At 45.8% G+C, this 16949-nt stretch overlaps 1 protein-coding gene across 2 annotated transcripts in view; it reads right to left on the minus strand.

The window, feature by feature from the left end:
* Positions 1–9706: 9706 nt before the first annotated feature.
* The window catches only part of LOC146786100 (uncharacterized), a 161292-nt gene continuing 154049 nt past the window's right edge, over positions 9707–16949 (minus strand). For both annotated transcript variants that reach the window (XR_014970849.1, XM_085635593.1), the window contains exon 2: positions 9707–14884. Coding sequence is in view for 1 of the 2 variants with exons in the window: in XM_085635593.1 (XP_085491719.1) it covers positions 14320–14884 (565 nt within the window). In the remaining variant the exon portion in view is untranslated. The remainder of the gene's footprint in view (positions 14885–16949) is intronic.

Consider the following 16949-nt stretch of genomic DNA (forward strand, 5'->3'; position numbering starts at 1 on the left):
CTGTGCCACCAGGACCCTGCCAGTGATTTCTTAGCAGAGGCCCGCCTTGAGGATGCATTTTCTTATTGAATTGAGGCACGCACAGTTCACTGCTCCCAGTGTTTTGTAAATTCTACGAGGGCCGAATTGGCTGCTCCCAGCTGGTCACAGGCCCTCACAACTGCTCCTTCACTCAGCCCCCAAGAGCAGACACAACCCACGAGACCAGAGAAGGGCCGCCGAGGGGCATCATGGGAACAGAGTTAAAGGGTCCAACAAAGGCCCTGGCCTGGACTGCCTGACCTTGGCTTTCCGAGCTGGCTCTAACATAGCACCCCAAATGTGAGGGGAGACGGGCTGCTTGATCTGGATAAAATCGTGGCTTCCATGCTGAAATTGTGTGATCTTAGGCAAATATTTAATTTCACTAAGGTATGTTCTGGAATGCCATTTCCTATGGGATGCTACCAGACCATCTTCTCAGAACCTATACTAAAGCAAATGGAGGATTGCATTTCCAAGGGATAACAGCCTTCACCTGTGGGCTACTTCATCTCTTCCATATCCCAGGTTGCCTCTTTCAAAGTGGAATACTCTTCTAAAACAGTTTCCATTGATTTAAGGCTGAGAATGAATGATTATGAGTAAAATAAAGTGCCGCAAAAATGCCGCTAAATATCCATATTTGTGCCGCTAAATTTCCATATTTGTGCTGCTAAATTTGCTAATCCATGCCGCTATATCCTGGGTGGTCTGCGTTATTGTCACTCGGGAGGGTATTCATTATCGGTGGTTTTAAGGTTATTACAATAAATATATGCATGAGAAACATTGCACGCGAGTTAAACGTATGATTTAATAATAGAGTGAGGTGCAGGGGAGTTGTAAGAAAAGTAAAACAATACCACTTCAGTATGTAATTAGGAACAGGGGAGATTGTAATTATGCCAGTGTAATTTGCGTAATATCAGGAATTTCATGTGACTTTTGTTACACAAAATTCCCCATATTTAGCCATTACAACATGCCGTGCAATTACGCCTCCATTAGCTGCTAAATTATAGTGCAGGTACAACGCAAACAACATAAAGGCCAGCGGCTGTTGTTCTCTGTTATTTAGGGGCATATTTAGACGCCTCTTTCGCCACCGGAGCGTCATTTTTTTGATGCTCCAGCAGCGTTGCGCCGCTCCCCATATTTTCAAGGTGGTGCTGAGCCACTTAACGTGACTTAACGCCACTTGTGAATATGCCCCTTTCTGCTGCAGTCCGCCATGGCAAAGGGGCGTGCAATGGGTGTTGCAGTGGGCGTTCCACCACAACACCCATTGCTTTTTGGCGCTTCCCCAGACTTACAAGGATGGGGCCGCGCCAAAAGCTAAGACCAGGGAATACCTGGTCTTAGAATGACGATACAAGGAGAAATTATTCGTTTCTCCTTGTTTTTGCTCTTTCTCTGTGTGCTGCATTGTGCAGCACACTTAGAAAGAGCAAATCGCCATTATTGATTGTTTATGTGCAGGAAGGTGTCCCTCCCCGATCATAAACAATCGCCCCTGCAGCGCCGGCACCCCTGCAACATGGCGAAATGGTGCCTGCACTTGCGTTAGGCAGCTTTTCTTGCGCCAGCACTAGGGGAAACACAGGGCTGGGCCTTCATTTTGTAAATGCGGCACATCCCTGCACATAAAAATTGTCGGAGCGCGGGCTGCCAAATTTGGCGTAGCACCGCAATCCAGCATTTTCTTGTACATATCCCCTGAGTTTTTTGTGCTATTTTTTAGCGCAATATACACCCTTACATCAAAAATTAACACAAGGATATATTGTGAGGCCACATTCTTCGCTAAAATTTTCCTCTAAATGACAGATTTACATTTCACATCATTTTACCGACATTTCAAGAAATTATGTCAAAGCAACATTTGTGAATTTCACGCCCTGTACATAACACCTCAATCTCTATGTTGTGTGTAAAGCTAAACAACGCACAGAAGAGAGAAATTATAAAATGCATGCACCTTTTTGTTTTTCCTGATCGCCAGCACTGACGTGCAGTACTGGTGGAACACGTCACAAAGGTATGTATGAGATACAGGAGTGTTGAGAGGGCCAGGGCGCTTCTTGGGGTGTTCCCTGGGTGCGTTGTGTTGCCTGGAGGCTAATGGAGGTTGGCATACCTGGCAAAGGGGGAGTTGTGAAATTGTTTTTAATGGTATGATCTTCGAGGTGTAGACATGTTCAGTTAAATGTGGACAACTATAGGCCAGGTATTCTCACCTCCCATTGGCCACCGGGATCCTCGGGTTTTTGGGGGCAGGAATACTGGGGGATGCCAGGTGTACTATTTGGGCACCCTCAGAAATGAGGTATTTCCTGATAAATCCATAACCCTGCGCCCAATTCCACCAGCAATTGTTCTTGTCTCCTTGATTTTCAACTGCAGGTTTCTCTTGCTTTCTGCGGATCTTGTAGTTGTGATAGGGCTGGTAACTCATGTTCTAGTAACTGAGCAAGGGTAGGACGATCGCTAGTTGCCCACCTACACCTAGATCGGAGCAACGACGTGCTCTGGTCTATCCCCGCCAGCCTTGACTGGTTAGCTAGGGGTCTAAAGTATACCCCAGCACTAGCTTACTAGTATACTCCCTACAGCTTCTGGCACAACTAACCTTATTTGCCAGACAGTAGTGCACACACTACCTTTAGTTTAACAGTCCTGACGAAGTGCCAATTGACCCTTTAGGGGCAGTTTGGGCACGAAACATGTTGACTATTGACATCACACCAGCCCTTTAGGAACATTACTCCAATATAAGGGTACCTACACTGTTTTTAACCAGGCTAGAGCTACCTAATAATAAAACTTGACCTAAGTAGGACTGCTCTAAACCTTTTTAACCCACTGTACCTCTAGTGCACTACCTAGCCCTCACACCCGCACGCACCCTACGGCTTCTTCAAAAGATCCCCAATAAAGAGCCCCGGTCTCAGGAGCCCGTCAGGCATTGCAGCGCCAGCCTGATGAGGGACAAATGCCCCAATGATGAAGCATGACATCCCTTGGGGTGTGTGAGGGCATTACGAAGAAACACCTGCCTCCCCCCCCCTTCCCTTGGTCCTACTAGGAATTGTGACCCCCCCGATACTAGTAATTGCTAAGACACACATTATGAGGGTGTCGGTTTATACAAGCTGTTGTTGGTAGACATGGTGTACAGGAACCTCATGGTCTCATAGAGTCCTTCTTTTACTTACCTTTATTATTTGGTTGAGCCTCCGAGAGGGCTACCTTAAACTTACAGGGGCTTACAGCCCTCCAATTGCTTTCCGTTGGTTGATGTTATTGTCACTCAAATTTGCCTGCTTCTTATTCACTGCTTTTAATTGTACCAGCTGGTCCATCTTGTGTTTGTCCCTCCGTTGAAGCATGGCCACTTTACCATCTCTCTGACCGGCGGGCTTCTATCCTTCCATTACTCACTTTTAGGGAACATTTTTGCATTTGCTTAAGATCTCCATGAGAGTGTATGTGTTTTCCATCTCTCTCCTTTATGAGTTTCTCTTTGTTGCCATATACCTGCCCCCTGTGCTCCATGTTCCTGTGTCCCATGTGTTGTAAGCTCTGTCTCCTGTGCTTCCTCTCCCGCCAAACATCCTGCTCCCTGCTTCCTCCCTGTTGCTTTCTCACCCATGCATTTTGTTCTCCACCCCATTTTGTTCTCCCTTTACTGCTGCCTTCTTATACTCATGCCAACCCACTTTCTGTTGCTTTCCACCACCCGCTCCTCCTTGGCCCCACACACACACACCAACTTTTTTCAATCCAACTAGCTCCTCCACCTTCAGACATGTGCTTTCGCACAACTTCTTTTTCAGTTTTAAAAAAATGTACTGATCCATCTCGGATCGCTAAAGAAAAACAAATTGCCTCTGATCATTTAGTAGGTGTGCATGCATAATGATGCGTTCTCAACATACGCACACCTACAAAATGACAGGCCGCGGTGACCGCGTCATCATACGTTTTTTATTTTTGCTTTTCTTTCATTTACTTTTGGTCATGTTGCACGACGTCTTGCTGATGCTGTACATCATCTCCATCAGCCATCCGCAAAGCCACTAGGTCCCAAAGCAACATCTATTGGCTTTGCCAATGTTTGTTTTTCTTTCCATCTACAGCTAGTCGGATGATTAGCCATGCTCCCTGGATTTTTGGGGGGAATTGAAAATATTTTTCTTTGCTCATTCTTTTTATTTCAAGCAATTTAAATCTTTTATTCACTTTAAAAAAGTGTCACTTTTCCTAGCTTTAAATCTTCACTTTCTGATGCTAAAGTGACAAGTTATTTTAGGCTTTCTTGAGCTCCTGGATGCCGCAGAACTGTAACTATCAGCAGAGCGGAATAGTTTTTGAGAAGGGACCCGGCGGAGGGATCCTTAGGGCCTGCTGGCCTGGCACTACTTTTGTGCACCTGGGAGGTTCTGATCAGAGAGAAGCAGTCACCCCTGTTCACGCACAGCAGCAACCTGTTCCACGGCAACATGCCTGTTTCCCGAATTCAGCGGATGGCATTAGCTGGAGGCTACCAAGAAAGATTTTATACCCTTAAACTTGACTGCTTTTTTCTGGTACCTCCTAAATTGAGAATGGTGGCAGGCGATAAGATTCATATGTTCACTCAGCAAATGCCGGCTAAGAATTACTGGAGGCTGGGCAGGGGAAACATGGAGCTTCAGATCCTGGGGCGATGCCATCTGAGTGGTTCAATTATATATAACTGATTTCCTACATGATTTTTCCTCATATTCAGGAGGATTGTATATATTTGCTTTTTTTATCCTTTATTTATTACTTTTATACTTTTTAACTTTTTTAAAACTTTTTTTTAAAAAGTATTTTATATATTTTTTTTGTTACTTGACAGGGCGAAACAGCTAAAGTTGTCTCTAGGCCACACCTAATTATGTGTTTGAACAAAACAGGTTCAAGTGCGCTACTTCCTTACAAGGGACCATAAGTCAAAACGTGTTAACAATAAAAATGAGCAAATAGCATAGTTCATATTTGATACATGGTCCATGGGGATTAATAACGGTAGCCAGGATCACTATTGTGTTTTTAGGTCTCGGCTAGCGAAGGCTGCGCTTGCGAAGTCTCGCTCGCGAGATATAATGACTTGGAGAAGAGGGGCTTGAACCCGCCCCTCTTCTCCCCTCTTCTCCATTGGCTGGCCTCTTGAATGCTGGCCAGCCATTGGAGAAGAGGTCCGTCACTCCGAACACGCCCCGTCCTTTTCGGATTCGGGGGCGTGTTTTTTTCAACTTTTCTAATTATCTCCTCCAGCCAATGGCAAGAGGAGAACACGCCCCGAATCCAAAATCGCCGCTGCCTTTCTCCGAGGCATTTCTGCTTCGCCTCGGAGAAAGGCAGTGGTGTGCTTGTTTGATGGTTCTCTTTCACCCAGGATTCTTCATTTCTTCTTCTCATGTTTTCTCCAGTTTGCACTCCTTAGCATCAAAAGACGTATGCTTTTCCACTAGGCGCTAACCACTCTGCCCCTTCACTTACCTACGCGCTCTTCTAATTGCCTCTCAAAGCCCCTACACTTAACACTGCTGAACCAATAAGTGGTTATTCTCGGTGTACCGCCCATAGTAATATCTCTCCCACGGTCTCCTTGTTCTATGTTTATGCCGGCTGCTACTATGATAATCATAGAGGCAAGCAGGAAGTGACAGGAGGTGTCCCCGCCGCGCGTTGGTCGATGGGATCGTTGGAGGTCCTCCCTCCGGCCGCACGCGGTGCAGGCTGGGAACGCGGTGGCATCTGCGGGGCCCGGCTGACGGAGCCGTGGGAGATAGCGGCGGGAAAGGAGTGCGGACGACCCGGCGGCAGCCCGCAAGGAGCGGCTCACACCGGGGAGGAGGGCACCCGGCACCAGCGAGCGACCCCGCCCCCCCGGGATGGGAGACAGCCGGGGTGAGCTGGGGTCGCGCGCGGGGCACAGTGGGAGCTCGGGAGGAGGGGTGCCAGAGTTAGCACCCACCCCCCTCACTCAACATATAGTCTCATGCATTGCGCCCCCCAGCACCACTAGAGTATAGCAGGGTGTAAACTCCAGACAACCCCCCCCCACACCCCGCCAGGGAGAATGACCCCCCCCCTTGTAGGCACCCGGGGAGGGGGAAGGGGTCTTATGACACCCCTTGATTATTGTACCTTCCAGAGATTGCACCCTCCAGAAATTGTCACCACCGTAGGTATGATTTTGTCCCATCCAGTCATTCCACTGCCATTATGTGCCCCCGCCACCTCAGATATTTACCCACGAAGTCCCCTCCGTGATCAAGTAGGACATATGATCTCCCGCACAGATACTGCTCCCTCCACCCAACAGTTGCTCCCAGTCAATGTTATTGCCGAGCAGTGCCCCATGCAGGGCCTTTCCACCCACCACAGGCTCTGCACTTTCCATCCAGAGCCTATTTTGGTTCTAAACATCGCCCTCTGACCCCGAGCCCCTCCGTTTGGGGTGTGTGGATTGTGCAGTTCTCTTATGATCAAAGTGACTCTGTGGGACCTGTCCCAGGTACTCTAAATTAACTGCATCCCTCCCATCAGACAATTCTGCCCATGTTTATGTGCAGGGTTGGTTGTTTGGAAGAAAGAAGGTGCACCTACTCTAGTCACAGACATTGAACCTTTAATCCTACACTTCCTTGGGTGCCTCAAGCGTTTTCTGCTGATATTAAGTGTGCACATTACAAACTGCGGTATCTGAAGCAGTCTAGTGCTAGCAGGTATACACTTCCGCAGCATTGGAAGCTTTATTGAGCAATCTTAGACTTTCCACTTACTTTCTGGTTTCACAACTCCAAGGCTTTCGGTCATAGCATGCATGGACAGTTACCTAAACATTAATTGCACAAATATCTGTTTCTCATTCTTTAAAATCCTGAATGCCGAACAGCTAATTTCTATCGTTGTTTAAAGTGCAAGACTGAGAATCTAAATGTTTTGAGTTAGAATCCTCTAATGTTCTACAGACATAGTACAACTGACACTTGCACAGCTGCGTAGGGTTCGGAAGAGGGGGGCCGGAGGTTGACTTTAAAAGTGCTTATTTAGATGTCTCCAGTGGTCTTGTCTTACTGTGGTGGTTTTAAGTGCAAACTCCAGACATCAAGGTTTTTCTTTCCTATTCATTGTTCTTTCACCGGTAGGTTGTCCGTGTGGCGGGTCGTGTTAATTTAACCCCATACAAACTCTTTTATAAGTGCCTTGATGTATGTTCTTTTAAGCAGCACTTTAGGTCCTGTCTATTACTCTTCTATCCATGCCCATCTAGAATAACCACTTTGGAGTGTGAAATAGCTTCACTCCTTGGTGGTCAGTGGTCTGCTATTATTCAGTACTGTTGGCACTTAAGAAGTAATGCTGTAGTTTTTAAGTGCCTTGGTTCATGCTATTATCAACAAAAGCAAAGTTTTAACGTATGTACATGAAAATGCTCTAAAAGTGTGGTGAGGGGTAAGATAGTAATCCCTTGGTTTCATGGTGTGTGTTTGGTGACTGCCCATCGCCTCTAGGTTTTCAGAACACAGATTGATGTCCAGGGTCGTAATGAAGGTCCATGTGGCGCACGAGACCCCCTTTGAACCGAAGGCCCCATAACATTATGTGAGACTTGGGGTATGCTGTAGGAGGGCCCTATCGATTTATGTCACTGGTAATCCCTACCAGGAAATAACTGTACATTTACTCCTGCCACCTCTGAAATAATCTATCACTACCTCCGAACTATATCGTCCATTTTCTACATCACCTATTGTATATCATTGTAAAGGCTGCTGTGCAAACTCTGTATAGCTGCTCTCTGATATCTTAGCGCAAGTTCGCTCTGTATAAAACTCGAAAGATTAATAACAGTTGTCACAGCACAAAACAAGCTGCGACTTCCATAGAGGTGGTATCTCTTTCCCGGAGGATACACAAACAGGAGACCATGAGATGCAGATTTCCCCATGTTTGAAATGTCTTCACCCCTCCGGTATTGATTACCACCCCCTTCAGGACCCGACCCCCCCACACTTCGGATCTAGGCTTTGTCCCATGCAGTGTTCAGTCCCACATCAAAAAAAACCTATGTCTTATTAAACTTCAAGCCCTGAACGGCATCTCTTTGTCTCCATTGTTTGAAACTATACTATTCTACAACCAAACGTGGCAAGATCTCGGTGCACTGAATGTTTCCTGAAAATGGAGTTGCCCTCTTAGGGCACGCTTTCCCTCCCTAGCCCCTCTCTATCCAAGTCCAGCAATGCATACCCTTAGTTGGCAGCACTCAGTGGCTCTGTGTGTGGGTGCAAATGCAATAGGTCTCGCATTTGAGACTGATTAAGCTATTGACATTTTAAATAACAATGCCGTTTCTTTAAATGTTTTAAAAACAAAAACATAAACAAAAATAATGTCATGAGCAATGCCAATAGCTCTAACTTTACCAATGCCGAGACCATTGCATTGTAAATGCTTGTTTAAATATCTTTTTGTGAATCTCCCAGTGATTAATCAAAAGATTTTCTCGTTGAGCTATCCACTAGACTTCACTGATGTCAATTTTTGTGATGTCATCAGGATCAAGATCATGTGGCATAAGTGATCGTGTAGAAGGTCTTATGATATCACTTCCTGTATCGTCCTTAAGTTCAAAGGGTCTGCAATGTTGCTACCTCTGCCCCTGGCATTTTGGTGAATCGTCATCCATGTATACAGTGCATCTGTGAGCAGGGGCGGCTCTTCTGCAATGGCGGAGGATCGTAGCCCCACTGCTTAAAGGCAGAAAGTGACAAATTAAATAATAATAAAACACTTTTATTATCATTTTATTTTTTATTGACTCGGCCAGGTTTGCTGAGTCCACTGAGTCTGAGGCGGGACGGTCCAGGTTGCACTCGCCAGCCGGGGAGGAGGAGTACTGGGCACTAAAAGTGCGCATGTCAGTTTGGCCGGCTGGCTACAGCCAGCCAAACCAACATACGCACTTGGATATCCCCAGGCTGTTCCTTGGAGATATCCCCAGTGCTCAGGGGCAGAGGCTCCCAGTCCCTGCTGAATGTGAAACCGTCCCGCTCTGCCCAATCCCAGCACTTCTCTCATGCTGGGAGTAAGTGTGAGAGAAGTACTGCGATTGCGTGGGGAGCCTGTGCTCATGGGAATTGCAGTGTCGGGTGCAGAGGAGCAGCGCGGCATGGGAGCAGAAGGTAAGTGCATGTTTATTTCTTTTTTATTTATTTTTCCACCCGCCCTGCCCCAGCACATAGAATGAGCAGCAGCCGCGGCTGTCTGTGAGATAATGAATCTAATGTGTAATGGTTCAGAGTACTTTAGAGATGTAAAATAAATCTTCATGCATTTCAATGCAAACACTGCACAGGATGTTGAATGACGTACCAAACAACCAATAGCGTGAGGTAAGGAAGAAATACTCATCTGGGTGGACCCAAAGCCTACTTGATGCATACATTTCACAATTTGCAACAATAGGTCTCGTAGACAGTTGCTCTGTCAAGCCATACCTAAAAGTGAAGAAAGAGCTGGTGGTGGTGCAGAATCCAGGAGTTAATGGTGATGCAAATATATACTATTTACGATCCCTTTAACCCTCTTCTGTTCAGCAACAAGCAATTAAAATGTATGCTCCTAAAACATACCACAAAATAAATGAAAAAAATATATATTTTATTGAGCACACCAAAAGAGTCAACAGTGAGAGTTAAATTCACAAACAGATCCGAATCGGTTACAATTTTGTGAGCATTTCCTGTGAACATCGGCAAAACACATCTTATGTCACTGCCTGAAAGTTTTGCCACACACACTTTATGACACACACTTTATGATATGTTCTCCACTCCATATATTCAAAGTTTCAGGTATTTATTGTATATAGTTAGGCCCAGACGCGGCCCGTGCGGGTAAGAGCGGTGGGCCTGGTGGGAGGGGGATTTTGACAGACGACCACGAGGGGAAATTAAATAAATAATTAATCTTTCCTCATGGTCGTCTGATGAAATCCCCCCCCCCCCTCCCGCCCCCACCCGGCCCCTCTGCTCTTTCCTGCATGGACCGTGGCTGGTTAGGCCGGGTCTGGTGGCTCAGTGTACTGATGCGTTCACCGTAAGGGTTTGTGTTTGATCTCATGGTCACAGGTTCAAATTCCGGCGGGTCTACTCAGCTTTTCATCCTTCGAGGGTTGATAAAATTAGTACCATTGAGTTGGATAACAATAAGCATCTGTATCCTTCTGGGTGAACGTGCATTTTACAAATACACGTTATGTTCTCTTCTCTGCTGTAACCTGTGTCATGGTCTCTGTCACTACCCATGTGCTGTGGAAACTTTGGAGAGACCTCCGAGCCGTAGCTATTCCTGGTTACTAGGAAGTTTTATCTAGCGCTGCACATTTCTCCAAAAGGGTGGCCTCACAGCGCTTGCTACTGTACAAGACCCAACATTAGCAGAAACAAGCATGGAAACAAATACATGCTGTGGATTTGCAAACATGAGTTGCACACACAGGAGAAGGGGCGTGGCTTGGAGGCACTCTTCCATACCCATAATGGGCAAAGGTCCCAAAGGTCAGGTCATGCCAGGTCAAGGGTCACAGCACACCTTGGCAGGGGCATTTGTTTCAAACAACAGTTGGTCTTGGGAACCATGTAGTTGTTTTCTGATTGGTGCCATACTTGGGACAGCAGGGATTGTGGCCTCCTTTGGCCACAATTTGAGCCTTTGAGGAATGCTGTTAATGCTGAAAGAGTGCCACTGAAATTGGATTGAAATATGTGGACTGGCATTCGTGCAACTCATGTTGTTTTGACTCTGTGGGGCATATTTACAAGAAAATGGCGCAGCGCGTTGCCGCAAGCAATTTTGCTGCGCCGAGCGACGTCATTTTCTAAGTTGAGGAAAGCGATGTATTTACAACAATATTGCGCATTCCTGTCGTCACCCCTGCGCCGGCGCAAAGAAGGCAGCCTTATTCCACTGCATGCACCCTTGCACTGTGGTGGAAGGGTGTCTGCGTTGCAGGGATCATTGTTGTGCGGGAAGGGACACCTTCCTGCACAAAAACAATCATCAATGGCGTTTTGCTCCTTCTTCTGCAGCACACATGGAAAGAACAAAAAACTAGGACAAATATAAATATTTTTCCTCGTTGCGCCACTCTTACGCTTCCCCTCGGGAGGTGCACGTTTTTGGCACTACCTCAGATATACAGATCCTGGTAAATCTAGAGCAGTGTCAAAAAGCAATGGGTGTTGCGTGGGAACGCCCACCGCAACACCCATTGCACGTCCATTTGCCATCAGAAAACTGCGTTGAGGAGGACCATATTAACAAGGCGGCGTTAAGCCACGCAAAGTGGCTTAGCGCCGCCTTGTAAATATGGAGCAAGGCACGGCGCCACAGTACCGTCGCAAAAAGTGATGCTCCTCTGACGTAATACCCTTGTAAATATGCCCCAATAAATGGGAAGGCCATTAAAACAATAGAGTGCACATTGTTTGCTTGTTTGCATGACAAAAGCTAGGCAACACAAGTGAGTAAAGCTGAGACAACAGAGCGTGTACTTGGTTAAATGCCTTCTGGTTGTTATTGTAATGAATTTACAGCTCTGATATTGCAACTGCTTCAGGTAGTCGGAAAACGTGTAGAGTCATTGCCAGTGAAGCTTTCATGGATTGGGCACAGTATTGTGTCTTATGTGGTAGGCAGAGTATTTTGAACTGGACCATCTGTATGTAACAATGGCACTGATTTCCACCATTTTATTATTTGCATGTAGATAGCTGAGGGAGATTCAGAGTGCACACAGTAATCTATGGTGTTCCACCACAATGAGAAATCACACATTTGTTTTTATTTATGTAACAGTTTTAGGGTGGGGTGAGGGAAAAAGTGCGAAAAGAAAAAATAAAGGAAAAAAAAACAAGCGACGGATAAAAATATGCAGGATGGGGCAAAGGGGGAAAAAAAAAAAAGTAGGGAACAAAGGGAGAGACAGAGGGACCTGCCTCTGTCTTACAGGAGGAAAGAGAAGATGAGTTTGGGGGTGTAGGTGGTGAATGGGGCAAAAGGGAGTAGTTTTCAGGATCTTACTGTCATAAAAAACAACAGAAACTGTGTAAGAGCACCTAATGTGGACACAAGCATGTCAGGTCTAAACTTGGTCTCTATTTGCTTACATTTGCTAGAGAGCATATTAGGGGATTCAAGCATCATGCCAGAGTTACTATTAATAGCTCTACCGTGGTTATAACTTCTCAGAGTTATACCCAACCCCTCAAGGGTTACTCTAGGGCAGGTAGGAGATACTGGCAACAGGTCATAGCTAGACTGGATCTCTTTTAATGTGTTCCCTATGATTTGAGTGGGATCACTTCAGAGGAAGCCTACAACATCTCACCTGATTTTTTTGTTTTTTTATTATTGACCTATCGCTTGGAAGGAAACCTTACACATGGGTTCAAATGCTGGACACCTGAGCTTTGCAAGACTACATAGAATTTCCCTGGTGGTGAAAGTGCTCTAACTGGCAGAAAGACTTTTTATACCCTTTAAGAAGTCTTTTATCAAAAGAATTGTGGAAAAAAGGCACCTTGGAAGAACTTTTTCTGAAATCTATAATTGCTGCAAGGAGTACCTTAATTGATGGGATTTATACCAGTTTGGCCATATACAACGTATATAATGTGGCTGCCTCGTCACAGCTTGTAATTGAATGTCTATGTGTATGAACCAGATGTAAAACCTTTATTTCAAAGCCAAGAAACGCCTGCTTGATGGGTATTTCACCTCCTTTAGAATGTCAGAGTTTAATTTGGCAGTATTGACTGTATTCGGGAGCCATGTTGCTAAGTTCAGTGATGGTTGGCATGGATGCTGTAGCCTGAAGAGAAGATTTACTTGGCACATCAACTTCTCGAGAAATAACTTGACCTGTGAAGAAAATCCATAACCTGTACTGCGGCATCTGCTCCATCATAATCTCAATTATTCCGGCTTTGTTTTGGTCAGAACCTTTGGGATCAGGGCAACTGGTGGAAAAGCGTCAAGAAATTTCACCGATCATTTGATTAAAAAAGGAGAATTGCACGATGTCTTTGGTTTGCGTTCCCTCGATGCAACATTTGAGATTTTCTTCATTTTCTAATTTGGCAAATATGTTTCTTCGTAAGAGACCCCAGTCAGAAAATACAATTTGAAGTTCATCTTTATGTGAGATCCACTGATGATCGCCCTGAGAGATCCTGTACACAGAATCTGTTTGGAAAATTTGTAACTGATGCAGAAATCAAGAAATGCTGCCCTCTCCATCTACAGTACTGCCAAAGACTCTAATGGCGTCTCGTGGTACTCATACGAGGGTGTAGCATGAAGCTTTGCTCGGGGAGTTGGGCATGCTTTCAACATTTATCCCCATCATCAGCCATACATCACACTGCACGCACCCGAAGAGATTTGGAATGCATGGACTCTCTGAAAAGCTAGTAGAGCTGGGGCGAAGTCAGCAAAATCTAGGCAAATCCTCAAATTTCCTAACAGTATCCATCTGTTAATTTCTACTTTCTGGGAGGGGTATGGACTTGGGGGGAGGTTGGGCTGACTGCATGTGTGGGGGAAGGGGAGGGCAAATGTCTGAGCCTTTGAAATGCCAGAAGAGCTGGCCTGAAGTCAGTAACATGTCCCCAATCCTTGCAAACCTAGTTATGATCCTGACTGCCTCTGTTTCAATTTGATCTAGCATTAAATATTAATGAACGAAAACAGCATCATGATTAGAGCACCTGAAAATACAACATCGGGCACTTTCGCATTCATCGAGGCAAGAGCTCCTGGCTCGGCGTGTCGAGAGTATCCTCAGGTATCACCCACCATACGGCTTGTGGAGCGAGACCCATTCACAGGGGTAGAAATTTATCAATATTACAAATGTAGTAGACTCTCAGAGACAATGATATATTGCCTCTGACATTTCTGTATCTCTCTGTCCTAACTCCTGATCTTCCATGCTCCCACACCATCCCCCGAACCCTGAAGGTAGCTCAGTAGAATAATGCATCTGCCGCAGAGATCTGTGTGCAACCCCCATGTCGCCAGTCCACATCTGGACGCTTAGCTCAGCCTATCAACTTTCTGAGGTCAATAGTATGTGTACAAATTCGATACTCCATAGTACACCTGGAGTACAGCATCTTAAGACTTTGGTGATAAAGCGACATAGAAGCACAAAGTCAAGAGCTGTGGGCCCAGAAAGCATCTGTGTTCCAGTCATGCCCCACTGTCTTCAGAGCACAGGCCGGACTGTAATCTGGCTGGACGTTCCCCGATGCACCCAATGGAAGGCAAGATGGAGTACTTGTTAAGGGTGCACGGTGCCTTAGTTGGCACTGGAAAATTCATATCCTGAGTGTGCACCTTGGCAGGCTGGACAAAGTTCATATCCTTAGCTTGCAGAGTGGCGCAAGATCCGGTCACCTTTGCTTTTGTGCTGGCACGCGGGCCCTGAGCGCGTCCACTTCCCAACCTCAAGTCTCGATCAATGGTCTTTGACTTCCAGACGTTCTGCGAGTGGGTTCTGTGCTGTGGGGTATCCTCCTTACTCTGAGTACTTGGTCCCTGCTCCATTGCCTCTTCTGTGATCTTCGGTGTCAAGGCCTCACGCTCAAGGGTTCTACGCTGCTGGCTCCCCTGGAGCTGGACGGAGCTTGGGCGATTTCGACCCTTGGCAGACTTGGGACGAACTAGCCATCTGCGGCTCTCCGGGTCTTCCTCGCTGTCCCATGGGGTGCAGGCCTGCAGAGACATATTGTGGGGTCTTGACTTCACTCTGGACCTACAAGAAAAAGAGCAAGACAGGACAAGTATCAGTCTTTGATTCTGGAAAATTTGGCTCAGTTTGGTCATGAGACCCAAAGTTACAGGGATTCCCAAAGAACGTAGTGCATGGAGATCCTTCTAGGGAATTTTCTCTATTTAAAACGTAATCTGGCTAAACGAGAGTTCGCAATATTTGATAGGCATGTAGTGCTAGGTTTCGTTTTGGACTTTTAGCTGGTTTTGTGCGATTTTTGTACGCTGTTTTTGTAGTTATTAAACAAAATACCACAGTCCAATATGCATAGATGTCTTAGGTTTCTATCAGAAAGCTGATCATATTTGACAGAAAATTAAAAAAAACTGAAATCTGTGTCCTGATTAGTAAATATATTTAAATATTCAAGGGCAACGGGATAGGCCTAGAATTCCGAACATAAACACCTGTGATTGGATGATACTGTAGGGGACAGCGCGCCTACTCATATAGACTACACACTAAAATGTAGTAGTATATTGGGAATGTTATAGGCTTTGAAACACGCAGTCCTGCTTTGCAGGTTTGGTTCTCCTACTTTGCCTAATTGTTTGATCTTAGTCAAATCATGTTCTCCCCACGCCTTGCTCCCTTAACAGCCAATTATTTGAGAACTTAAAACCAGCATCAATACTCGAAAAAGACATAGCCTCATCGCGATTGGCCTCATTGAAATTTTCAATTCCTACATGGTTACTATTTCAACAGATGGCTGTGATGTACAGGTTTAAGCGTTGTCACCTGCTAGTTTTGGGGGAGCTGCCCTGCTGGTTCATGGCGTCTTCGCTGCATGTGCTCACGTCACTCTGAATTAGCATATCTAAAGGTAAACACAATCCCTCAAAAAATCAGGTTAGTTGGATAGGCTGCAACACTCACCCCAGAGCCCACATCTATTTAATGAAAACACAGACCTGTGATTGAGGTGCTCGTCACAGAAATGATTGTGATCCCTCTTGAATCAGTGAAACTGATCACTATGAGGAATTACTTGTGAATAGTGTAAACGGGCAAGGACCTCTGCAGTCCTCCGCCAGTACATGTATCTTCAATGTAAACAAAACTTCATATTGCAGTGTTTACGCTTTACTGTTCATAATCGTTGCAGTGCTGCCAAGGTGATCATTAAAGTTAATGGAGAGAAGTCATTTCTGCATTGATCCCAAATGCAGATGGATAAAATGAAGGGGCCAAAGAAGAAGGCTGTGGAAGAAGCAGATTGACAAATCATCACGAATCCATTGGAAAGCACTGATAAAAACCGAAAGTTAAAGGGCTCATACAGCTCTCTTTACCTAGTCCTGACTTTCTTTCTTTCACCAGCAGCAGATATTTCAGAATGTTTGCTGATATCTACCTGGTGACATTATTCACCGGATGGCCCTTTAAAGTTTCAGGAGGGAATCATACAACATACGTGGAGTGTACCCCACCCCAATGAGCACTTCTCATGCCCTCAAATGTGACATTAAAGACAACATCACAAGCAGTGGCTGCTCTTCTGCTAAAGCAGAGACGCGTCGCCCGGCTGCCTCGGAGCAGCAAAAGAAAGCAAAGAAATAACATAATAATAAGTAATATTGTCATTTTATTTTGTCCTCCTGCTGCGGCAGCTTTCCATGAGGGGCGGGGCTGCGGAGGAGGGGGGGAGAGGTTGAACCCTCCTTAGTGGGCAATGACTTTTTGGTCGGCCCTCTCGGGTCGCCCAAAACAGTCATTCGCACTTTCCCCCTTCTCCATGCAGGCTGCATTACAGCCTGCGTGGAGAACATGCCCACCCCTGCAGCCCCTGGCTGAGCGCCGTGTCATAGCGATACCAAAGGGGATGATGGACGGAGCATTTGAGCAAATCAAACACTCACTTCCAGTCAATTGATCTGGGTTTAATCCATCATCATTCTTTAGCTCACTCCACCACCCCAGTTCAGACATGGCCATATGCAAATCAGTCTAACCCTGTGCCTCATGGGAACAGTCCAGCCCGAACTACCAAGCCATGTCTTCCCTGGACCGGAAACAAGCATCCTGGGACTGGCTTCGGGTTCAT

This window comes from Triturus cristatus, chromosome 11, assembly GCF_964204655.1.
Source record: "Triturus cristatus chromosome 11, aTriCri1.1, whole genome shotgun sequence".
Classification (NCBI taxonomy): Eukaryota; Metazoa; Chordata; class Amphibia; order Caudata; family Salamandridae; genus Triturus; species Triturus cristatus.